This window comes from Lampris incognitus, chromosome 1 (assembly GCF_029633865.1).
Source record: "Lampris incognitus isolate fLamInc1 chromosome 1, fLamInc1.hap2, whole genome shotgun sequence".
In the NCBI taxonomy this organism is placed as follows: domain Eukaryota; kingdom Metazoa; phylum Chordata; class Actinopteri; order Lampriformes; family Lampridae; genus Lampris; species Lampris incognitus.
Window position 1 is genome coordinate 147,205,504 of NC_079211.1, and position 26,248 is coordinate 147,231,751.

General features: G+C 48.9%; 1 protein-coding gene across 1 annotated transcript; it reads left to right on the forward strand.

The window, feature by feature from the left end:
- The first annotated feature begins 1,780 nt into the window (after positions 1 to 1,780).
- mymk (myomaker, myoblast fusion factor) lies at positions 1,781 to 12,359 on the forward strand. The gene is made up of 6 exons (XM_056295201.1): positions 1,781 to 1,915; positions 2,828 to 2,942; positions 5,475 to 5,623; positions 7,046 to 7,162; positions 9,069 to 9,209; positions 12,171 to 12,359. The coding sequence occupies exons 1-6, from the start codon at positions 1,781 to 1,783 to the stop codon at positions 12,357 to 12,359; spliced, it is 846 nt and encodes a 281-aa protein (XP_056151176.1).
- Positions 12,360 to 26,248: the final 13,889 nt, after the last annotated feature.

Genomic DNA, 26,248 nt, shown 5'->3' on the forward strand with positions numbered 1-26,248 from the left:
GGCCCCTGGACCCACAGGATGCAGCAGACCAAGCTCTCTCAGCCAATCCAGCACCAGCTCTCCCGGCCACCAAACAAAGACAAACTTAGATGCAGACATGGACAAAGACACTGCATGGACGGTACTGGGTGAGGCCGCCGCAAACGTGACTTCGTGCTGCCATCTTCCCGCACCGGAAGCGGTGATGTTATAATGCGATGTTATATGGGGATGTTAAGTTACAAAAAGTGCCAGAAAAGAGGAGGCGGAGGCGGGGAGGGGGGAACAAGAAGGCCACATAGAGACAGCTGTGTAATGGTAAACAGTAGAAAAGATGATTTGGTTTGACCGTCTTGGTTAAAACAGATTACCTTTACTTCTAAACCCTCCCTAAGTGCTTCTTTATGTTCAAAGTAAGCAAAAGAAAACGCTCAGAACTGTTTCTTCCACCTCTCCAGACAGAGACGTCTGACAAGAAAGAATGAAAGATAAAGACTTATCACAGTCGGACCAAAAGTAATACACCAATACTTTCTAACAGGGTGGCATGGTGGCCCAGTGGTCAGCGTGATCGCTCACAGCAAGAAGGTCCTGGGTTCGAGCCCCGGGGTAGTCCGACCTTGGGAATCGTCCCGGGTCGTCCTCTGTGTGGAGTTTGCATGTTCTCCCTGTGTCTACATGGGTTTCCTCCGGGGGCTCCGGTTTCCTCCCACAGTCCAAAGACATGTAGGTCAGGTAAATCGGCCATACTGAATTGTCCCTAGGTATGAATGTGTGTGTGTGTGTGTGTGTGGGCCCTGTGTGATGGCCCGGCGGCCTGACCAGGGTGTCTCCCCGCCTGCCGCCCAGTGACTGCTGGAATAGGCTCCAGCATCCCCGTGACCCTGAGAGCAGGATAAGCAGCTTGGATAATGGATGGATGGATGGATGGATGGATGAATGGATCATTTCTAACATAAATGATAACTCAGCTCATCTACGGTCTCTTCCTGTTGGGGGAAGAAAGTGTATATGAGAGGTAGAATTCTGTATTTCTATTTTCCTCTTTTAAAAGAGCTCCGTCGTGTTTCTGTCATGATCTCGTCGAACACAGCTAGCCAATCAGATTAGCTCATCCACATGACTACCACATGCCTCCTCCGATACAATTTTTTCTATCTGGGGATCATAAACCTAAATATAATTTCTGATTTTGGTCTGCCTGTAATAAATGGTCGGAGGGAACGGGGTGGAAGTGAAGTCGGTGGTGTGTTGTGTAGCGGTGGTGTATTGCAGTAATCTGTGCAGGCCTGTGTAAGACTCGGCAACTATGTGGCGTTGCTTCGGCATGTGAACACTCTCGCTGTGCGGCTGGTATGCAGACAGCTGCCAGGCGATGATACCACACATACAGGTCCCTCCGGACCCCCACCCGCCTGCCGACCTGGGGGCCATTTAAACTTTAAAGGGCCAAAAGCAGACAGCTGGCTGTGCGTGTGTGTACATGTATGCAGTCCTGTGTTTCAGTAACACAGTAGACTCAGTAGGACCTGAGGTCGCCTTCCTTCCTGCTAAAGAGCTGGTCGAGAACATCGTCTGTCTTGTAAAACTGATCCACAAGGCTTCAGCCGGAGGGTTTTTCACTGACTATTCTGTGTGTGTGTGAGTGTGTGTCAGCATTACCTGCCGTCTCACTTCACCAGGTTGGACTATCAGAAGTGTTTCGACAAGAGGAAACTTTGAACTCTTTGGGATATAAAATCCTGGATCGACAGCCGTTTGATTCTCTGGCCGACTTGCGTTCGCTTGCCTCAGTTTCACCATGGGCGCGTTCATCGCCAAGATGCTCCTGCCGACCGTGAGCAGCCTGGTGTTTCTGCCGGCCGCCAGCGTGGCCGCCAAGAGGGGCTTCCACATGGAGGCCATGGTCTACTTCTTCACCATGTTCTTCACCGCGGTAAGAAACCACACCGATGGTCACCACACCTGAGCACCGCCGCCATCTGTTCTGCCTTTACGTGCTGGGGGAGGACGCTGTGGCGACCGCACACCAGCTGAACGGCGGTCTGATGTGACCCTGCTGTCCAGTAAAGCTCACCGGGATCAGATCCAGACACCCATGACCCTGAATTTGAATGAGTGTGTACAGATAACAGATGGATGTTAGCGTGGGTTCATACACAGTGTTAACGAGGACTTCCCAATGCCCCTTTCCACTACATGGTACCGGCTCGGCTTGGCTCACAGTGTTGTTTTCCATTACCGTAATGGTACCGCTTCAGTCTGCACTGGTTTTGGTACCCGCTCCAGTTTTTTTGGAACCTCGACAAAGGTGGTACCAGAAAAGTGGTAACCGTTACCAAAATGCCGGTACTTTCCAGTAATGGAAAACCAAAAAGTCGAGTCGAGTTGAGCCGGTACCATGTAGTGGAGAAGGGGCGTAAGAGTTTGAAGGGTGGTTTACTCGGGTGTATACACCTTATTTTGCTTCATCTCAAGGTCTTGGTTTGCCGGTTTTCCTTTGCAGTTGAGTTAGTGGCACCGTTTGGTCACACGGAGGTTGTGAGTTGATGACGAATATTAACAATTTGAAGTTAAAATGAATAAATAAAATCGGCAATCACTGTGTTTGCTGTGTGGTCATGCCTACGAAGCTGGAACTCACCAAATCTGCCACCAAAAATAATCTGATTATGAACTTTAACCTCGACTAATCCAAGACTTCTATAGACACGGAGGTCAGACTGGAAAGATTTATTCTTTTTTATCGCCCGGCCTTGAAACACGAACCCTGTTAAAACCAGAAACCGTTCTGTTCCACTTTCTTATGGCGGTGAGGTCAGTACTGTGACTTCTACTTTTACACCAGATCTACCACGCGTGTGACGGGCCGGGGCTGTCCATCCTGTGTTTCATGAAGTACGACATCCTGGAATACTTCAGCGTGTACGGGACCGCTCTCTCCATGTGGGTCACACTCATCGGTGAGTATTACCATCCATACACAGATATGTATGTATTTATATGTGGTCATATTTTGGATTTCAGTGTAAGATGCAGATCCTATAAGATCCCCAGCCCACAGCACTGCAACACAAAGACAAAAACACACATCCAAACTACAAAAACACACATACCCAAACTACAAAAAACTACAAAAACACATGTATCCAGCACTGTCCAAGAGAGCGAACTGCCGGCCTGCATGGGCTAGCAGTTAGCTTAGCCTGCCCCGTTTCGTCATCCTGTCAGTCTGCCCTAGGCATTTCCTCCTCAAGCGCAGCTCCAAGCAGGGCCATGGTCCCTGGGCCCACCGGATGCAGCAGACCAGGCTCCCCTGGCCGATGCAACGCCAGCTCTCCCAGCCAGACACCTTCGACAAACCTCACCGCACCCCACACGACGACACCAAAAACACAGTCAAGGCTAGGCGAGGCCGCCGCCAGACTGCCTCGGTGTTATCAGAACTGACGGTCTGCATGGGCTAGCAGTTAGCTTAGCCTGCCCCACTTCCACATCCTGTCCGACCGGTGTTTCCTCCTCGAGCGCAACTCCAAGCAGGGCCATGGTCCCTGGGCCCACCGGATGCAGCAGACCAGGCTCCCCTGGCCGATGCAACGCCAGCTCTCCCAGCCAGACACCTTCGACAAACCTCACCGCACCCCACACGACGACACCAAAAACACAGTCAAGGCTAGGCGAGGCCGCCGCCAGACTGCCTCGGTGTTATCAGAACTGACGGTCTGCATGGGCTAGCAGTTGACTTAGCCTGCCCCACTTCCACATCCTGTCAGACCGGTGTTTCCTCCTCGGGCGCAGCTCCAAGCAGGGCCGTGGTCCCTGGGCCCACAAGATGTAGCAGACCAAGCTCTCCCAGCCGATCCAGCGCCAGCTCTCCCAGCCATCAAACAAAGACAAGCTTAGATGCAGACGTGGACAAAGACACTGCATGGACGGTACTGGGTGAGACCGCCACAAACCTGAATTCGCGCCGCCATCTTCCCACACCGGAAGCGGAAGTCACATGTGCAGTACTCCATGAACCACACACAATGATGTGTATGACTGACCGTACCAGTTAGCGATATGGTCCTGAGGCTGAACGGTGACAGGCAGAGGTGGACAACCCGGCTTTAGAAAGTAAAAGTCCTGCCACATATTTGTTCCACCCATACAAACACCACACCAGCTGACTTTATTCAGCACAACTCTTCAGCCAGGCAGAGGGACATAACAATGTTTTGTTAACGGCTAGGACAAATACATGGTAGGACTTTTACTTTCTGAAACCAGGGTGTCCACCTCTGGTGACAGGTTCAATTCCCGTGGAAGCGGCTAGCATCGCCATCTGCAGCCAAATGTCCTTTTACTTGATACAGGAGGTTGAAACACCAAAGTGAGCCACCATACATACCTCTCCGTGGATAAACACACCAACCACAGGCTGAAAATGTAACGATGGAGAATCTTTTGTCATCAAGAGGGATTCAGACACGAGTTAAGCCAGATGGCCGTCACTGGTCCTTCTAGTTTTAATTCAGTCTGGTCAACATACGCCCAACATGACAACACATGGACCCGCGAGATACGTCGGAGCGCACAGGCTCCCGTTTTAGTTGTCACATTACATTCACACATGAAGCTTTGAACTACCATCACATGAACACATGCTGACACCACGTGTTGTGTCAGTGAGCACCTCTGACATGTGTTCATATGACTACACACACACACACACACACACACACACACACACACACACACACACACACACACACACACACACACACACACACACACACACACACACAGAGCCTCACATAAGGGTTTGAAACCTCCTGATGCCTGGCTCCTGGGCTTCATAATGTGCTGCCTAGCAGGTAAAACATCATCTTTAAAATCTAATTTCTGGGGCGTTTTGGGGTGGTCTATTCTGTTGCCTTACAACACGGGGATCACTGGTTCAAATCCCTGTGTTACCAACGGCTTGGTCGGGCATCCCTACAGACACAATTGGCCGTGTCTGCAGGTGGGAAGTTGGGTGTGGGTATATGTCCTGGTCACTGCACTAGCGCCTCCTCTGGTCAGTCGGGGCCCCTGTTCAGGGGGGAGTGGGAACTGGGGGTAATAGCGTGATCCTCCCAGGCGCTACGTCCCCCTGGTGAAACTCCTCACTGTCAGGGGAAAAGAAGCGGCTGGCGACTCCACATGTATCGGAGGAGGCATGTGGCAGTCAGCAGCCCTCCCCGGATCAGCAGAGGGGGTGGAGCAGCGACCGGGACGGCTCGGAAGAGTGGGGTAATTGTCCAAGTACAATTGGGGGGAAAAAGGGAGGGGGAAATCCAAAATTTTTTTTTTATTTTTCTTTGCTTTATTCCCCATCACTACTGGTTTTGTTGTGTGGCTCACCTCATCAGATCGGCTTCTGCCGCCAGCAAGAAATCTACCCACACACCTTAGACCTGAACCTGACTGGAAGTCCTGTCTCTCTAATGTGTTTTTCCTGTCTGTTGCAGCGCTGGGAGATTTTGACGAGCCCCAACGGTCCAGCATCACCATGTTTGGAGTGCTGACCATCGCAGTGAGGATCTACCAGGACCGCTGGGGATACGGGATCTTCTCCGGACCGATCGGGTCAGCTGTCTTCATCATCAGCGTCAAATGGGTGAGCGGGTTTGGGGAAACAGGAAAGGAAATCAGTGGTAAAAACGGGTCATGGGGCATCCGGATAGTGTGGCAGTCTATTCCGCTGCCTACCAACATGGGGCTCGCCGGTTCGAATCCCTGTGTAACATCCACCTTGGTCAGGCGTCCCTACAGACACAACTGGCCGTGTCTGCGGGTGGGAAGCCGGATGTGGGTATGTGTCCTGATCGCTGCACTAGCGCCTCCTCTGGTCGGTCGGGGAACCTGATCCTCCCACGCACTACGTCCCCTGGTGAAACTCCTCGCTGTCAAGGGGAAAAGAAGCGGCTGGTGACGCCACATGTATCGGAGGAGGCATGTGGTAGTCTGCAGCCCTCCCCGGATTGGCAGAGGGGGTGACCCAGATAGCATCCGGATTTGGGCCACTTCAGGCAATGATGTGGCACTGATGGCCTTCCCCAGATAGCAAAATTGCTGTGGCCCAGACCCGTCCCACACCCAACACTTCATCCGGCCCACATACCACGTGGAATAATGGCACTTGGGCGGTCCGCTCCTGTTTGCCAGATCTGGGTCAGAACCAAGCCATAGCAATGCCGCATGTGCCACATATTTGCCAAAGGTGGCCCATATTTGTTTTGTGATATTTGGGCCATATTCACCATTTACCACACGGGCCACTTCAGGGTCACATCCAGATCACATGTTGCTGGGAGCACCGCATCTTTGCCAACAAGGCCCACATTTGATTTGGCATATTTGGGCCATATTTGCTATTATACATGTGGGCCACTTCAGGCTCACATCCATTTTGTCAGGGCCAGAAGAAGGCCATCATTGCCGCATCATTGCCTGAAGTGGCCCACATCCGGATTCTATCCGGGTCTGGCCCTGACAAAATGGATGTGAACCTGAAGTGGCCCACACGTGTAATAACAAAAATGGCCCAAATATGCCAAATCAAATATGGGCCACCTTTGGCAAACATGTGGCACATGCTGCATTGCTATGGCTTGTTTCTGGCCCAGATCTGGCAAACAGGAGCGGACCGCCCAAGTGCCATTATTCAACGTGGTATGTGGCCCAGATGAAGTGTTGGGTGTGGGACGGGTCTGGGCCACAGCAATTTTGCTATATGGGGGAGCAGCGACCAGGACTGCTCAAAAAATAGGGTAATTGGCTAAGTACAATTGGGGAGAAAAAGGGGGGAAATAAAAAAAAAGCGGGTCATTACAGGGCCAAGTCTGGTGAATTGTGTTCATCAGATTCAGTCCATTAAGGGTTTTTCTGCGAATGAGATTCAGTTTATCAAAAGAAGGTTTTCCCTTCTTCTTCTTTTCTTCTATTTCCTCATCAAATGTTCTTCTCCACCACATTGTTTGAGGGTGGTCTCGACAGCCCGTCCCCTCCGTCTGAATGTCTCGTTTGTCTGATATTTAAGCTGCAGAAGATGAAAGACATCAGGGCGGTGTATCCGGAGAAGAGCGTTTACACCCAGCAGGTCGGTCCTGGATGCTGCTTCGGGGCTCTGGCTCTGATGCTGCGCTTTTACTTTGAGGTGGGTTTCACTTCGGTCTGCTCTGTTTGGTCTTTTTCTTGTTGTTTTTTAAACCCAAAATTGGATCTTTTTACTCAGCTCGCAGGGTGTCTTGTGTGAACCAGCCTCTGAATATGCTACAGACTACTAATGCATCACTTATCAACGGACACGTGCACCAATTTCTCAACAATATGATGAGATGAGCTTTAATTTAGGAAAAAGTCACCAAGTAATGAATATTTCCACAGACTTCAGCCTCAGAGGGTGGTGACTATGAGCCAGCCCAGTCTCAAGGACAAAACGTTTGTCTGCAAATTTTTTGGACTTCCCAAAATACACCAACAGACCCGAATCCAACACAACCAGCCTCCCAGATCCTTAACCTGACTTTAACCACACCAAACCCAAACCTAGCCATGTGTAATGCAATAGTACTGAAGCAGATGATCTGAGTGAATGTCCTGAAGAGGGTAATTCATCAGTCTGTTGAAAGACATCATATGCAAGAGAATGTGACTTGATATGGCGACATGTCTCATGAGGCCAGATGTCGGTTTATACAGTGTAACGTATTGTATTCTCACAGTGTGTCCGTTGATTTCATTGTTGGACTTCTTGGATGTTTTGTTTCTTAAGAAGGTTAACGGATTTCCCCCAGCCGATCGGTTCATCAGTGAAACAGCAACTCACAAACACAACGCATCGAAATGTCTGTTTGTTGGGTGTCCGGGTGGCGTAGCGGTCTATTCTGTTGCCTAGCAACACGGGGATCGCCGGTTCGAATCCCCATGTTACCTCTGGCTTGGTCGGGCGCCTCTACAGACACAACTGTAGGGCTGTGTATTGGCGAGAATCTGGCGATACGATACGTATCACGATACAGGGGTTACGATTCAATATACCGCGATATATCGCAATACTGTAAGAAAGGTGATATATTGCGGTTTCATAGGCCTGTGTTCTTTGTGCTTATGCTACTTCCTGTCTCAGTTTACGTTGTTGAGTTGGAGTGGAAGAGTCAAATGGCAGAAGAAAGATTACAACACTGTTATCTAGCGGTCATGGGGTTACATACAACACAACATGTTTGTCACGAACCTTTACATGTAAACAATTAAAAGTCGATACGGTGGTTCTGAGAATCGATACAGTATCACAAAAGATAATGTAGTGATACTCCAGTGCATCGATATTTTCGAACACCACAACACAATTTGCCATGTCTGCGGGTGGGAAGCCGGATGTGGGTATGTGTCCTGGTCGCTGCATTAGCGCTTCCTCTGGTCGGTCGGGGCGCCTGTTTGGGGGGAGGGGGAAATGGGGGGGAATAACGTCCCCCTGGTGAAACTCCTCACTGTCAGGTGAAAAGAAGCAGCTGGCGACTCCCCATGTATCGGAGGAGGCATGTGGTAGTCTGCAGCCCTCCCCGGATCAGCAGAGGGGGTGGAGCAGAGACCGGGATGGATCGGAAAAGTGGGGTAATTGGCCAGGTACAATTGGGGAGAAAATGGGAGGGGGGGATGTCTGTTTGTCCCTGGTTACACGTTGTAATGTTCATACTCGGTTGTATGAAAATGTGAAACACGGATGTGTAGCAAAATTTAACTGGTTTGTTTTTGGCTTTTAAATAACAACAATAAATATAACATACGATAGATATCACAGAACCTCAGAAAACTACTGTAGAAAGATTTTTTTAAAAACAAAGTCGTAGAGGCATCATGCCTCTATGAAGGGTCTAAGGACAGGATGTTGTGTTGCTGTCAAGCCCACTTGTGATATCGGGCTACACAAATAAAATTGACTTGACTTGACTAGAGGCAAGTACAAAGGAGTAGACATGTGTAGAAGGTTGGTGTTGTCTGCATATAGTACTGCTGTATGTCTTCAGTGCTAGACGCTCACAGCCACTCTCCTGTTTCAGGAGTGGGACTACACCTATGTGCACAGCTTCTACCACCTGTCTCTGGCTGTGTCCTTCATCCTGCTCCTTCCCAAGAGGAACCGCTACGCCGGGGACGACCACAACGCTGCCAAGCTCAGCTGTCTGGCCCTCTGCTGCTGTGTGAGAAACCTTTAATATCCCCACCACACACCACACAGGACCCATGAGCACCGTCACAGTGGATGGCAGCGCAGACAGCAGCTATGTCTCCATACAAATGTCAAGTGCATGTTTTAGAGAAGATTTCTAAAGTCTCTGGACTGTGGGAGGAAACCAGAGCACCCGGAGGAAACCCACGCAGACATGGGGAGAACATGCAAACTCCACGAAGAGGACAACTTGGGACGACTCCCCAAGGTTGCACTACCCTGGGGCTCGAACCCAGGACCTTCTTGCTGGGTTTCCTCCAGGTGCTCTGGTTTCCTCCCACAGTCCAAAGACATGTAGGTCAGCTGAATCGGCCATACTAAATTGTGAATGTGTGTGTGTGGGGGGGCCTGTGATGGCCTGGCGGCCTGTCCAGGGTGTCTCCCTGCCTGCTGCCCAATGACTGCTGGGATAGGCTCCAGCATGCCCATGATCCTGAGAGCAGGATAAGCGGTTTGGATAATGGATGGATGGATGGATGGATGCGAATTAGATGCGTTTCCATCAGGTCTGTCTATGTGAGTAAATCACTGAACATAGTTTTATGTGTCCTATATGTGTTATGTCCATACTTCAACACCCACCAGAGAGATGGACCAGTTAGAATGAAGACACATCGCCTACCAACACAGGGATCGGCAGTCTGAATCCCCGTGTTACCTCTGGCTTGGTCGGGCGTCCCTACAGACACAATTGGCCGTGTCTGCGGGTAGGAAGCCAGATGTGGGTATGTGTCCTGGTCGCTGCAGTAGCGCCTCCTCTGGTCAGTCGGGGCGCCTTTTCAGGGGGGAGGGGGAACAGTGTGATCCTCCCATGTGCTACATCACCCCGGTGAAACTCCTCACTGTCAGATGAAAAGAAGCGGCTGGCGACTCCACATGTATTGGAGGAGGCATGTGGTAGTCTGCAGCCCTCCCGGATCAGCAGAGGAGGTGGACCAGCAACCGGGATGGCTCGGAAGAGTGGGGTAATTGGCCAGATACAATTAGGGGTAAAAATCCAAAAAAAATAAAGATTTTAAAGAATAAAATAAAAGGTCAGAGGCAACTGAGGTCAAAGTTGAAATAATTTGAACTTTGAACGCGTCGCTCGTTAGCAGTCTCAAGCAGCACGCCACAACAAGGGTAGCACTTCCGCCTACTTGGGTGCCACCACTCTCCCCATAGGAAAACTGGCACAGCGGGTACAGAGCGGTTTTACCATGTCAGCACCTTCACTTTCTCTTTCTCTCTTTCCACTTTATCCTCCCTGTATCTCTTCAATTTCCCCTCCGACTGAAAAACTACAAAAACAAAGGTCAACACGCCTTTTTTTTATAAATATGGCTGACGTTCCCTCCTCTTAATAGGGTAAAGATGAGTTCTCCTCATTGCTCCTAATGTCAAAAAACCTAATTTCTGTCACCTTTGAGTCTGTCCCCAGACAGCATCCGGATGTGGGCCACTTCAGGCAGTGATGCAGCACTGATGGCCTCCTTCTGGCCCGGACAAAATGGATGTGAGCCTGAAATGGCAAAGATGCGGTGCTCTCGGCAACATGTAATCTAGATGTGGCCCTGAAGTGACCTGTGTGGTAAATGGTGAATATGGCCCAAATATCACAAAACAAATATGGGCCACCTTTGGCAAATAAGTTTGCACATGTGGCATTGCTATGGCTTGGTTCTGGCCCAGATCTGGCAAACAGAAGTGGACCGCCCAAGTGCCATCATTCCACATGGTATGTGGGCTGGATGAAGTGTCGGGTGTGGGACGGGTCCGGGCCACAGCAATTTTGCTATCTGGGTCTGGCTTCACTTATGTTATGTTTCAACACAGCCTATGACATCATACAGGGGTAGTCAGTGACATAGCTTGATCTATTGTCAGACAAATGCACAACTATAAACATGTAATTTGGTCACAAAATGCTCACTGGATAACAGTAAAATTAGAGTTATTAGCATTTTGTGACCCTTAAGTAACATTTTGTGCTGTTGTCTTACAACAGAAATATAAACATATGTCAGTAACAACACCTGTATTGTGTCATACATTACGTTGAAACACAAAATAAGTGATCACAATCAGAACTGAGGGTGACAGAAAGTTGGCTTTTTAGCATCGCAGGCGATGGGGAGAACAGATCATTAGCTTACTGAGACAGGCTGGATTACGTTGGCCAGGTTTGTGAACAAGGTCTATAATATCCTAAACTCAATAGTGCGGTGTAGACTGACTGTACGGACTGATCCGAGTTCATTTTGCTCCTGTAGCGGGGGTGCACATATAACTGGTACGCAGGCACACATGTGCAACAAACATCAGAAATGCAGAACGTCAGTTGTTTCAGAAGGTGCGTTTATGGACCAAGCAGCAACACAGCTACTCACAGTATGTTTCTGCTTGTAATGCAGTTCTGATTTTTGGTGCACGTGCCTCACAGCAAGAAGGTCCTGGGTTCGAGCCCCAGGGTAATCCAACCTTGGGGGTCGTCCCGGGTCGTCTTCTGTGTGGAGTTTGCATGTTGTCCCCGTGTCTGTGTGGGTTTCCTCCGGGTGCTCCGGTTTCCTCCCACAGTCCAAAGACATGTAGGTCAGGTGAATCGACCGTACTAAATTGTCCCTAGGTGTGTGTGTGTGTGTGTGTGTGTGTGTGTCAGCCCTGTGTGATGGCCTGGCAACGCGTCCAGGGTGTCTCCCCACCTGCCGCCCAGTGACTGCTGGGATAGGCTCCAGCATCCTGCAACCCTGAGAGCAGGATAAGCGGTTTGGCTAATGGATGGATGGATATATAAGATCTAAGATATAGATTTGGTATGGTTGGTGGCTTAAGCAGTAAAACCCCTGACGCTGGTAGTGTCTGCACAATGCTTTAGGCAGTCATGTACAAATTAGATCAATCTAATGTTTTGGGTTTTTTTTTAAAATTTATTTTCTGCTCTGTCCTCCACCAGACCATGTCCCCTGGTACTACGAAGGAGAAGACAAAGAAGGAGAGGCAGAAGAAGAAGAAGACGGTGTGGACGGTGCCCATGGAGAAACTGTGCAGCACCCCCACCCTGCCGCTGTACCACACGGCCCCGCCATCGCCCGTCAAAGGAATCAGCATCAGCAAGCTGAAGGAGATGAACGGCTGGAAGTGAGACCGCCGGGGTCGCGGGGTCACCAGTGCCACTTGGCATGGCTCGGGGTAAAGGACTTCATAGAAGAAGAAGAGCAACTGCAGGGAGAGAGCTGCGCTGTTAGCAGGGTGGGGCCGCGATACTCCGGCCAGCAGACGAAAACGCCGGGAGATTTAAGACCGGCAGCCACCTCGACAGTAAACCAACCATCTTTCTGCAACTTTTTTTTTTTTATTATCATTATTATTCCAAACGTTTTATTTGTCTGGTAAAATAGTAGAGGTGACAGCTGAACTTTGGAATCCACAACTTACAGCGGGTAAACAAGTGTTTGATCTGTGCCCTGGTTATAAATGACAAAAAACACTTTTCAGCGAGGCGGTTGAGGAGCCCTGAGAGACCGTGGCCGTCTGTCCGCGGTGCCTCTGCAGCGTTCAGGATTCGGCAGCCTTGCTGCTGAAGAACAAACAGAGCAAGGACAGAGAGACGACGGCCGAGACGGGCCAGTAAAACTGACTGGAAAATTTGCGAGAAGCACAAACCGACAGATGGTTTATCTCTCCAAAATATATAAATTGTCTTTTGAAATGGTCCTCAGGGGACTCCCTTCGTCTGCCTCCCCTTCCTCCCCTCCCTCCATCTCCTCTCTCTCTCTCCGTCTCTCTCTCAGAGAAAAGAACTATGTGATTTAATTCATTTATGGGAATTACGAGGCTGTGAAAGTATATTTTAGTGGTTTTATGCGTCCCCCGTCCCCCCCCCCTCGCCCCAGAGGTGTCGAACGTGTCGTCTGGTGCGTCTCGACACCCGAGAGGAAGGGACAGGAGGCCCAGACGCCGGCGTGTCGACAGGCCGGAGCACCTTGACGTGTTTTCTGCTGCGGCAGGTGTGGACTTATGGGTCTATCCATCCAACGAACCTTGGCCATGTCCTCCTTTCCCCCAAACGTATACCCATCAGACGGAAGAATCTCTCCGCTGCAGATCCTCACACATATATATCCTTTATTTATTCCAGCAGCGAGGGCTTGTGTGTTCGACGGGGCTGGTTTTGATGTTGATTTTTCAGGTTTTTTGAAGTAAAATGCTTTTAAATGCAGGTGGTGGTCTGAAGTGGTCTTTTCAGGGGGGGGGGGGGTTTCGGGATCGGGCTCAGCCATTTTCTAGACATTATTATGGCGTGGCCATGCCGACTCTGCAAGAAGCCTGCCATTGAGAAAAATCCTGACTGGCACATACTTCAAGGCCCACTTTAGTCTAATCCAATTCCAGACCCACATATCCTCTTCCACTCTGACGGCAGGACGGCGCAGCGCTCTGCGTCCGCCGCACGTCACCTGCGCGAACACGACCCAAAGATTACAAACGTGTTCCGCGGATCTCAGACAAAACAGTCTACTGCCAAAACGTGAATGAACCCCCCGCCTCTTTCAACCGGGGAGTATGTTGAGCCGGGGCCAAGCCGCCAGCCGTTTGTGCCCAGAGAAAGGTGTTTTTGTCTGGGCTTCGGGGAACCTGGCGATCCAAACGGCATCTCCTGGCCGGCTGCAGCCTCTCCATCCCTGACGGGGGCTGGTAACCCGAGCCTTTTATTGCGTGAGTGTGAAACACTTTTCAGCTTCTTTACGACCGCTGTCTGTTCCGCACCACTTTGCTGAGCGGGGCTGCAGCCCACACACACACACACACACATGCACACACACACGCACACACTTCTTTTTCTATACTTGTGAGGACCCTCATTGACTCCATTCGTCCCCTAGCCCTTAAATCCAACCTTATCCATCAGTTCTACATGACTAACCTTAATCTAATCCTAATCCTAACTTTAACCCCAACCCACATCCCAACCCTAGGACAAACCCTTAACAAAGCGGGGACCGGACAAAATGTCCTCACTCCGAGGGTTAAAAACTTCCCAATTGGTCCTCACAACTGTAGCTGAAGAAGGACACACACACACGCACACGCACACACATCCAGTCTGAGGGAGCTGGTTCACGTTGGGCAGCCCAGCACACTTCAACAGAGTCAACACAATAAGTGTTGATTGACAACGGCATGCATGTGCGCGGTCGTCTCCTCTGCGGTTCCCCAGCGGCATGGAATTTCGGTGGGTATCTAAATAAAATAAAGAAATAACGTCTGAACAAATAAAAAAAAAAAAAAGACTTCACCAGCAGGGTGAAAGAGCTGTTTTTCTCCCAATTATTCCATATTCAGCGGCCCTCTAACGCCAGGGCCTTCACGGAGACAGAGGTGAAAACAGGCTGGATCGATTTTCATTATAGGGCTCAATTAGGCAGAGAAACGCACCGCGTGTAGTGGCTGTGACAGACTGAGGAATGCTGGGTATGTTTGGGTATGTGGGAACTTTCTATGGTGAGAGAGCAGCAAGTGTGTCCAAAGTCCTTTCTCCGTCAGCTGTCGGCTCAGCAGCTGTTAGATGCTGTGAGGAGTCAGCTGTCTGCCGAAGGAAAACCTCCACAAAGCACAAATACACAATCCCACTGCTGACAATGGTACCAAGATCCCACTTTTAAAGCGACATTGTGTACTTTTTATTAATCTGAGATCTCTGGGGCTTCAATACACCACTTAGTTCCACTGCTATCTCCTCCCAATAGCAAAATTGCTGTGGCCCGGACCCGTCCCACACCCGACACTTCATCCGGCCCACATACCATGTGGAATGATGGCACTTGGGCGGTCTGCTCCTGTTTGCCAGATCTGGGCCAGAACCAAGCCATAGCAATGCTGCATGTGCCACATATTTCACATAGGTGGTCCATATTTGTTTTGTGATATTTGGGCCATATTCACCATTTGCCACACAGGCCACTTCAGGGTCACATCCAGATCACATGTTGCCCAGAGCATCTTTGCCAAAAAAAGGCCCACGTTTGATTTGGCATATTTGAGCCATATTTGCTATCATACATGTGGGACACTTCAGGCTCACATCCACTTTGTAAGGGCCAGAAGAAGGCCATCAGTGCTGCATCATTGCCTGTAGTGGCCCACATCCGGATGCTATCTGGGAAAGATCGGTTCCCCCGTTGCCCGCAATGTTAAAAAGACAACTTTCTGTCGCTTTTGATTCCATCTATGGTCACTTATTTTGTGTTCCCATGCAGCGTAAAACACAATACAGGGGTTGTCATCAACATATATTTATGTTTCTGTTGTCAGACATCTATAAAAAGTGATTTGATCAAGGGTCACAAAATGCCAACTGGCTCACCAAAGCTAATGGTAATTTCAGGGGCTGTTAGCATTTTGTGACCCTCGGTCGAACTGCTTTTTTTTTTTCTTAGCTGTGCAATCGTCTTGAATATGGAGCAGCCAGGGAAGAGGTAAAGAGGAAGGCCAAAGAGGAGGTTTATGGATGTGGTGAGGGAGGATATGCAGGTGGCTGGTGTGACAGAGGAAGATGCAGAGGACAGGAAGAGATGGAAATGGATGATTCGCTGTGGCAACCCCTAATGGGAGCAGCCGAAAGTAGTAGTAGTAGTAGTAGTAGTAGTAGCCATGCAATCGTCTGACAAGAGAAACGTAAAGATATCTTCATGACCACACCTGTACTGGGTAATCCACGAGTTTCCTGGGGGGGGGGTCAAAACAGCTAAAAATGCTACCGTACGTGACACGAGGCCACTTCTTCATGTCATCTTCCCAACCATCGATTACGGACAGCAACGGTGTTCTTATTTCACCCTTCTTGAGCTGCGTGAGGCGGTGTTCCCACATAATTAGCTAATGTGGCTGGCTAGATCTTCATGAACGAATGAGACGCCGTACAAATCGCTCTAAGAAAGACGGTTAGCGTACCGTTACCATGGAAAACGCCGGTTCCGGTTCAGTGACAGGACGCGCCGGAAGTCGCGCCCATTATTCACGCAAGGTCTCATGGGGGCTAGGAATAAGGCGGATACGCTTTGTTGAAACACAAAATGAGCGATCAAAGATGGAATCGAAGCCTGATCTGAACTGATGCTCACCTAGCTATGATAAAGCAGAAGTATGTCCGCACTTCCGGTATGTCGGAATGTATGTCGGAAGTCGGTGGATAGCCAGATTCTTCTCTTCCGTAGTTCCCTGGTGTTGGAACGAGTTACCAAACTCCATTCGATCTGCTGAGTCCCTCTCCATCTTTAAGAAGAAGCTAAAGACCCAGCTCTGTCTCGAACACCACCACACCTGATGGGTTTTTTTTTAAATCGCTTCTATGCACTGCCTTTGTGCGCTGCCTGTTGACACCTATGTCCTATCAACTTGAAAGTAGTTTTTTTTTACACTTACTTGCGTTGTCGCCTCCTGACTAGGTCCTTGCTTGTGTTGTCTTAAGTCTCAGATGTACGTCGCTCTGGATAAAAGCGTCTGCTGAATGAAATTGTAAATAAATATGTTGGCCATGTTTGTGGAAAAAGGTCTATTCTCAATACCAGTGAACGAGATGTGGGCCTTTATTTGCACAGAGGAAATGACGCTCGCTACCAAGTATGATAAAAATGAACGCAGGATTTTAGATATTTTTTTTTTCTTCAGCAATGGCTTGTTGGTGGTAGAGCTTGGAGAGAAAAAACGTGTGGTCCATTGCTGAAGAAAGAAAAAAAATCATGTGTTCACTGGATTTCAGGCAGTAGAGGAGATGAGGTCTGGTTCGCCTCTGCACGGGGATTTGCTGTGGGGGGTTTGTGGGGTCTCAGGGTTAGAGGGCCAGCATTTCAGTCCACGGATGAAGTAGAAGTATTTTGAATTCAACCATGAAGGAGGCAAGGGAGCCAGTGTACATCAATAAGTAAAGCTCAGGTTCAACCGTGTTTTCTATTGCACAGAAAACTATAAATTCCCTCTCTCGCTCGCTCGCTCTCTCTCTCTCTCTCTCTCTCTCTCTCTCTCTCTCTCTCTCTCTCTCTCTCTCTCTCTCTCTCTCTCTCTCTCTCTCTCTCTCTCTCTCTCTCTCTCTCTCTCTCTCTCTCTCTCTCTCTCTCTCTCTCTCTCTCTCTCTCTCTCTCTCTCTGAAAGGATCTCTCCCAGACGGCATCCGGATGTGGGCCACTTCAGGCAATGATGCGGCACTGATGGCCTTCTTCTGGCCCTGACAAAATGGATGTGAGCCTGATGTGGCCCACATGTATAATAGCAAATATGGCCTAAATATGCCAAATCAAATGGGGGCCTTTTTTGGCAAAGATGCGGTGCTCTCGGCAACATGTAATCTGGATGTGACCCTGAAGTGGCCCGTGTGGTAAATGGTGAATATGGCCCGAATATCACAAAACAAATATGGGCCACCTTTGGCAAATATGTGGCACATACAGCATTGCTACGGCTTGGTTCTGGCCCAGATCTGGCAAACAGGAGCGGACCGCCCAAGTGCCATCATTCCACGCGGTATGTGGACCAGATGAAGTGTCGTGTGGGACGGGTCCGGGCCACAGCAATTTTGCCATCTGGGCTGTGATTTAAAGTGCTCAAACAACGCTGACCTTACCAGCATCCACACTGGCCTCATTCAGTTAAATCAAAACGACCATGTCCGGGATCATAGCTTTAAATTGTGCCATAGCATGACTCTGATGAGTAACCTGTCTAGATAAGATAGTAATCGATGCTCCGTCTAGTGGATGGTTTTCTACAAAGTGCCTGACAGTACGACACTTTGGATGTATTTACCAACTAAGATACAGAACCAGCCTGAAGTTATTTTCCTGTTAAGCGTTTAGTTACCACAGTGCAAAAATGAACTGAAGCATGGTACAAGGGACGTGCAATATAGATAACTTCTCACATATAGATTTTTTTTTTTGACACACTGAATGACAGCAGAATAGTCATAGTAGTTGCGACTGGTTAACAGCCATCTTTACAAGCTTGTCAAAATGTGTAATACTGAAAAGAATAAAAACAATTGTATTGCCATCATACCCTATTTCATATTAACAGAGGGATTCTACTTATTAGTCAGTACGGCCATAAGGCTCCTGGACTGCCGTTCTGCTAAATTTATGCCTCTACTGCCACTTGCTGGACATCTTTAAAACGTGGCTTCACTATTAAAGGGCACTTCCGCTCCATTTCAGAGGACGTGCAGGAACCTGTTTAGCTGAACGGTAGCCATATAAAGTAGCCTCCACAGAAAAACGAGCTAGTTATTTTTAATGCTGGGGGCCTCGGTATTTCTGACGTATCAATTCAATCTTATTCTACTCTTGTACCAAGTGTAAGTCTCTCTGGACAAGACTGTGATCTGCATGGTTCACAGTTAAAGGATGAATAATAGTAAAGTCCCCCACAGAACTCTCCAGCTTCTTTATGATCATCCATCCATCCATTATCCGAACCTCTTATCCTGCTCTCAGGGCTGCAGGGATGCTGGAGCCTATCCCAGCAGTCACTGGGCGGCAGGCAGGGAGACGCCCTGGATGGGCCGCCGGGCCATCACACAGGGCCCACACACACACACACACACACACACTCATTCATACCTAGGGACAATTTAGTACGGCCGATTCACCTGACCTGCATGTCTCTGGACTATGGGAGGAAACCGGAGCACCCGGAGGAAACCCATGCAAACACGGGGCGAACATGCAAACGCCACACAGAGGATGACCTGGGATGACCCCCAAGGTTGGACTACCCTGGGGCTCAAACCCTGGACCTTCTTGCCACAAGGCGACCGTGCTAACCACTGCACCACCACGCTGCCTCTTTATGACCATTTACGTTTTTATTTGGAGAAAACCAACCAGTCAGTTCCTTATGTTGAGCGATATGTTTGAAAGAGATGAAGACCGCCCACAGGTTCAGCCCAGTTTACTGTTTGTTTTAAATATTCAGCTGATGCTCTCGTACCCACAAAACATTCTGTCCTGTCAAGCGATCACTTATTGTACGAGGAGAGAAAGAAAAGGTAGTGCAAAAAGCACTTCTGACCAAAAATGCTGACCTCACTGCTCAGATGTTAAGACCACCTCCTCCCAGGCCTTTTCTAATGGTGGGGCTTCTCCTCACAGCTCAAAGCAGGCCGGGCCAATTCCACTGGGTCGACATGGGGGGATCTGGAGAGGAGACGTGGTCCTCTGTGCTGCAACGCCGGCCGGCAGTGCAAGAATGATCGCACGGCACGCTTCATCTGTCAAAAGCCAACACAGAGCACAAGGGTGAGTCAGTCTGTGTGTGTGTGTGTGTGTGTGTGTGTGTGTGTGTGTGTGTGTGTGTGTGTGTGTGTGTGTGTGTGTGTGCGTGTGTGCTGTTTCTCCTTGTCTGACTCAAGGGCCGTATCACCAACAATGACGAGACGGCCTACAGGGATGAGATTCAGCACCTCACATCACGGTGCACTACCAACAATCTTGTTCCCAATGTGCAGAAGACAAAGGAGCTGATTGTGGACTTCAGGAGGTCTAGAAGTTACAGCCACTCCCCCATACACATCAATGGGGTGGAAGTGGAGCGTGTTTCCAGCTTTAAATTCATTGGAGTCTACATCAGCGATGAACTTTCCTGGACATTAAACACCCAGGCCCTTGTGAAAAAGGCCCAACAATGCCTGCATTTCCTGAGGAGGCTGAAGAGCGCCCGTCTACCCCCCAAAATTCTCCCCAACTTCTACCACTGCACCATAGAGAGCATCCTGACCAGCTGCATCTCAGTGTGGTACGCCAACTGCACCTCAGTAGACCAGAAAGCTCTGCAGCGGGTGGTCAAGGCGGCCCAGCATATCACCGGTATCCAGCTCCCAGCCATAAAAGACATTTATCACAAACGCTGCCTTCGAAGGGGTCTCAGCATCAACAGAGACCCCCCCCCCAACCATGGACTGTTCTCCCCCCTGCGCTCTGGGAGGCGCTACAGGAGCCTCAGAGCCCGCACTACCAGGCTCAAAAACAGCTTCTTTCCACAAGCTGTTGCCCACCTGAACCTGGCTACCCACAGAATGTCTGTAGATATTTTTTGTACTCCAGCTCTTTTTTAACTTATTTTTAGCTTTTGGTCTTCATGTGTGTATATCTTACATTGTGTGTGTCTATGTTTGTGTGTGTCTGTCTTGCACTGTTTGGTGAAGCCACAGCCCTCATTTCATTTTTAACATGTGCCTGCATGTTGTTTTTAATGACAATAAATTGAACTGAATTATTTTGTCGACGTGTCGTGACACCTAGATTTTTGAAACTCACTGATTTCACGTTTCCATAGTTTCCACAAATATTACTCCAGCTTCCCTCAACCTCACGTTAATACAGCACATGCCAGCACTGGTTTCACAGACATTGTAAGTTCAATAACTTCACCCGTCGTCTTCATCCATATGGTTTAGTCGTCACGTGACTGGTGTGTAAATGTATGTACGCTCTGATGTTTCTTACGCCTCAAACTGAAAGTCATGTCAAGAAAAATCATCACTGTCTGAATCTGTTCATGTTGGTCTCTAGCCTATTTAACACACACTACCCAAACTATCACATCTACACACCCTCAGACATACACTCATCCCTCATCTCACCTACTGAATGACTGATTGAGTTATTATTTGATTAGCAGATTGAAGGTCAGCTTTTCTCACCATCTCCTGCAGCACCTGTGGACTGACGCTTGACTTAAGCTCCGCCTCAGCCTGGGATGGGCCTTCTAATTGGCTGTCCAATGGACTCCCTGCGTAATCATTGGTCAGGTTGATCCTTCTGAGCTCTGCGCACAACCTGGGGGCACATTATAAAACAATGTGATGGCAGAACCTCCCTGGTTGTGAAACTTTTTTTTTTTAAATTTATTTCTGATTTTTCCCTTTTTCTCCCAATTTAGTGGCCAATCGATCCCTATTTTAGTTCAAACACCCACCCTCGTACTGCATGCGTTCGCCAACTGCGTCTCTCCGGCCGGCAGTCTCGAAGGAGACGCCGCCCCACTTTCATGACAAGCTGAATCCAGGCCGAACCACTGCTTTTTCCGACACCCAGAGACGCATTCATGTGACGAACACAAGCCGGCTCCGCCCCCCCTCCCGAAGACAGCGCTGCAAATTATTGCTGCTTCATCGAGTCCGGCCATAGTCGGATCTGACGAGACCGGGGCGCGAACCCAGGTCCCCAGTGGGCAACTGCATCGATACAAAGCCGATGCTTAGACCGCTACACCACCGCGGACCCCTGGATGTGAAACTTGATGAGTAACACAGTAAACTCATCCATCGCCTGACCTCCACATGCTGCAGAGGAGCTGCAGACAGAGAAATCTGCTGTACCGGTTCGCTCCCACCCATGAACAGTACAATTCTTGGGTTGTACTGGATATGGCTCAGTTGTAAACATTTGGAAGTATAGAGATTTATGGATTTAATAATTATATTATTGTGTTTTCTGCTTTTTCTTTTTATTATTAAAATATTATTATTAATTATAATATAATTAATATTAATAACATTAAAATTAAAGGGCTTCCGGGTGGCATGGCGGTCTATTCCTTTGCTTACCAAAACGGAGAATGTCAGCTCGAAACCCCGTGTTACCTCCGGCTTGGTTGAGTGTCCCTACAGATACAATTGGCCGTGTCTGTGGGTGGGAAGCCGGATGTGGGTAGATGTCCTGGTCATTGCACTAGCGCCTCCTCTGGTCGATCGGGACACCTGTTTGGGGGGAGGGGGAAATGGGGGGAATAACGTGATCCTGCGATGTGCTATGTCCCCCTGGTTAAACTCCTCACTGTCAGGTGAAAAGAAGCGGCTGGCGACTCCACATGTATCGGTGGAGACACGTGGTAGTCTGCAGCCCTCCCGGATCGGCAGAGGGGCTGGAGGAGCGACTGGGATGGCTCGGAAGAGTGGAGTAATTGGCCAAGTACAATTGGGGAGAAACAGGGGGAACTTTTTTTCTAAATAATATTATTAATAATATTGGGAAGATGTTGGTGGAATATTGGTGGGAAGATGGCCGCGCGAATTCATGTTCGCGGCAGCCTCACCCAGTACCGTCCATGCAGTGTCTTTGTCCAAGTCTGCGTCTAAGTTTGTGTTTTTGTTTGATGGCTGGGAGAGCTTGATCTGCTGTGTCCTGTGGGCCCAGGGACCACGGCCCTGCCTGGAACTGCATCCGAGGAGGAAACACCGAGGGCGGTCTGACAGGACGCGGAAGGAGGGCAGGCTAAACTAACTGCTCGCCCATGCAGACCGGCAGTTCCGATAACACCGAGGGTGGTCTGGCGGCAGCCTCGCCTAGCGTTGACTGTGTTTTTGGTGTCATCATGTGGAGTGTGGCGAGGTGCTGGGAGAGCTGGTGTTGGATCGGCTGGGGGAGCTAGCCTGGTCTGCTGCGTCCAGTGGGCCCAGGGATCACGGCCCTGCCTTGAGCTGTGTCCGAAGAAGTAACACCGAGGGCGGTCCGACAGGACGCGGAAACGGGGCAGGCTAAGCTAACTGCTAGCCCATGCAGACCGGCAGTTCCGACAGTCATCCTGCCTGGCGTTCGGTGTCTTGGACAGTGATTCTTTTTGGATATATGAGTTTTTGTAGGTTTTTTTTTTGTAATTTGGATATACTATGTGTGTTCTTGTAGTTTTTGGATGTATGTTTTTGTTTGTGTTGCACTGCTGTGGGCTGGGAGAAACGATATTTCGTTTAATTTCATGTGCGAAGGTGCATGGAATGAAATGACAAATAAATGTTCCTGATTCCTGATCATCAGTAGTAGTAGTAGTATATAACGATGTACTTACAGTATATGATGTTATGTTTCCCATCGTGCTTTTGTCTCTCTCTCTCTCTCTCTCTCTCTCTCTCTCTCTCTCTCTCTCTCTCTCTCTCTCTCTCTATATATATATATATATATATATATATATATATATATACACACAACATGTGTACTGATGTGTCAGTTACCTCTTCTCAGATGAAGATGACAACAAGGAAAAAGAGGATGTGTGAGACTGTATTCTGTCCATCAGCTGGGCTCGGACCGCCTGGCCAAACGGACTGGACAGAATCTCAGAAACCGAACATCCAAGGAACAGCGTCTGGAGCAGAGGGACCACCTACACACACACACAAACATATGTACAAATATACATATTACACACAGACACTTGCACACACCACAAACACAGAAGTAACAATTACACATTTCTGCATACACAAAACACAAGAAGAAGAGGAAGAAGACATCCCTTACAAAAAATGGTACTAGTTTATTTTAAGTAAACTTCAAGTAAAGTTCATGTACTAGGTAGTATACTTGTAAGTATACTTACAAGTATACTTACGCATCCTTCTGGTAAATTAACATTAGGTTTTTGAGGGTGTTATGTGTTAATTCGGACTTGTTCGCTTTCCATTGTTGTTCTGTTTTTCTACAAAGTCTTCTAAGGGCACGGGTGTGATCATTCAGCCAGGGGCGATTATTAAATTTTTGTTTCCTAGTTTTAAACGGTGCAATGTGGTCGAGGATGGATTGGCACTGATCATTAAATGAATTTAATAGTGCATCTGGATTGAGCGGTGATGAAGAGGGATTAAAGGATGATGAATTAAAAGCATCACAAAATTTAACTGCAGAGTCAGCGTTGAGAATGTGAGATCGTATTTCAGGATAACGACTCGGAGTAGCGAGCTGTAGTGGGACTTTGAAAATGATAGTTTTATGGTCAGATGCAGGCATATCCACCAAATTGAGACATTCGAGAGAGAAACCAGAAGAGAGTACAAGGTCTAAAATGTGGCCTGTGGAGTGTGTGGCCCCTTTAACAGATTGAATGAGGTTAAAAGAATCTACAAGATCCAAAAAATGGGAAGTCAGGGAATGGGAAGGACAGCACACATGAATATTAAAATCGCCAAGAATAAGCACCCTGTCATATTTAGGCATGACAATGGATAGAAGGTCAGAAAACTCAGATAAAACTAACTGAATTAGGGGGCCTATAAATTAAGATGCACATTAATATTAACATAAACATTCACTTACTAATGCCAGAGGCAGTGCCTGCTAGGAAAGGCTGACCTGAACAGGTAGAGGCGTCCATCTTGGGGGCTATGCGCCATTGCGGTGTTGATCCCGAGGAGGGCGGCAGACAGCTGACCGCTCAGGGCCTTACTGATGGCTTCCTGTCTGGCCCGCTCACTGCTCTCCACCAGCCAGACTAGCAGAGCGCCTGCCTCAGGACATGCCGGGTTCAACGCCGGTGCAGACCGGACGTCATGGTAACACAGACTTACCTGGATTGAAGACATTAGTGATAGATAGTCTATCATTATTGTCACTGGTAGTACTAGTACTAGTAGTAGTAGTAGCAGTAGTAGGCCACCCCAAGATTTTCACTGGCCCCCCCCCACTAAATATTTTCTGCAGGCCCCCCTGCTTATACTACTACCTTCTAGTGAATGATAGGCATAATGCCTACCATTCACTAGAATACTCTGAAAAGACTGGAGTCTGACACTCTCTCACATCTAAAGACAATGTACCGTAAGTCACAGAGTTTTTAAACCACAGACTAAAATTTTGCAAAGACTGTGGATCATGATGCTCCTTCGCATCGAAAGGAGCCAGTTGAGGTGGTTCGGGCATCTGATTAGGATGCCTCCTGGGCGCCTTCCTTAGGAGGTTTTCCGGGCACGGCCAACTGGGAGGAGACCTCGGGGTATAACCAGAACTCACTGGAGGGACTACGTGTCCAATCTTAACTGGGAACGCCTTGGGATCCTCCAGGAGGAGCTAGAGGTCGTTGCTGGGGAGAGGGACATCTGGAGTGTCCTACTTAGCTTGCTGCCACTGCGACCCGACCCCGGAGAAGTGGCTGAAGATGAATGAATGAATGAACGGGGATCATGAAGGGTCACTATTTGCAAGACAACAACTAGATTCCTTTGGAGATTATTTCCCATACTTCTCCTGGTAGAAATTTACATGAAGAAAAACTGTTGAATAATGGCATCATGGTATATTAATGGTATCATGGTATCTATCATGGTATAAATGGGAGGACACGTCAAAGAGGCACTCTTGTTCACTCCACCAGTTTCTCCTCCTTTTCTACGGTTCAAGAGAACCGAGACTTGAGGCACCTCCTCTGAGTCCCTGCCATGTTGTGTTTACTATCTAGCTATCTGATTGTCTTCTCCCTGTTTGGTGCTGGAAAGAGCGCACCTATTGGTTGTTGACAATCTTCATGTCATTGAACTTCACTTTTTATGTGAGCCAAGACTAAAGACTTACGATAATATTAAACATGTTTGATTTCATTGCTCCCTCCGAGTTGGGGATGAGTTGTTGCATCAAGTGAAGGAGTTCAAGTATCTCGGGGTCTTGTACACAAGCGAGGGTAGGATGGAGCAGGAGATTGAAAGGTGGATTGGTGTAGCATCAGCAGTAATGCAGACGTTGTACCGGACCGTTGTGGTGAAGAGGGAGCCGAGCCGCAAGGCAAATCTCCCAGTTTACCAGTCAATCTTCGTTCCAACCTTCACCTATGGTCATGAGTTTTGGGTAGTGACCAAAAGGGTGAGATCGTGGATACAAGAGGCTGAAATGAGTTTCCTCCGTAGGGTGTCTGGGCTCAGCCTTAGAGATAGGGTGAGGAGCTCGGACATCCGGAGGGAGCTCAGAGTAGAGCCGCTGCTCCTCCACATCAAAAAGAGCAAGTTGCGGTGGTTTGAGCATCTGATTAGGATGCCTCCTGGGCACCTTCCTTTGGAGGTTTTCCGGGCACAGCCAACTGGGAGGAGACCCTGAGGTAGACCCAGAACTCGCTGGAGGGACTACATGTCCAATCTGGCCTGGGAACACCTTGGGATCCCCCAGGAGGAGCTGGAGGGTGTTGCTGGGGAGAGGGACGTCTGGAATGCCCTACTTAGCTTGCTGCCACCGCGACCCAACCCCGGAGAAGCAGCTGAAGATGAATGAATGATTTCACTGG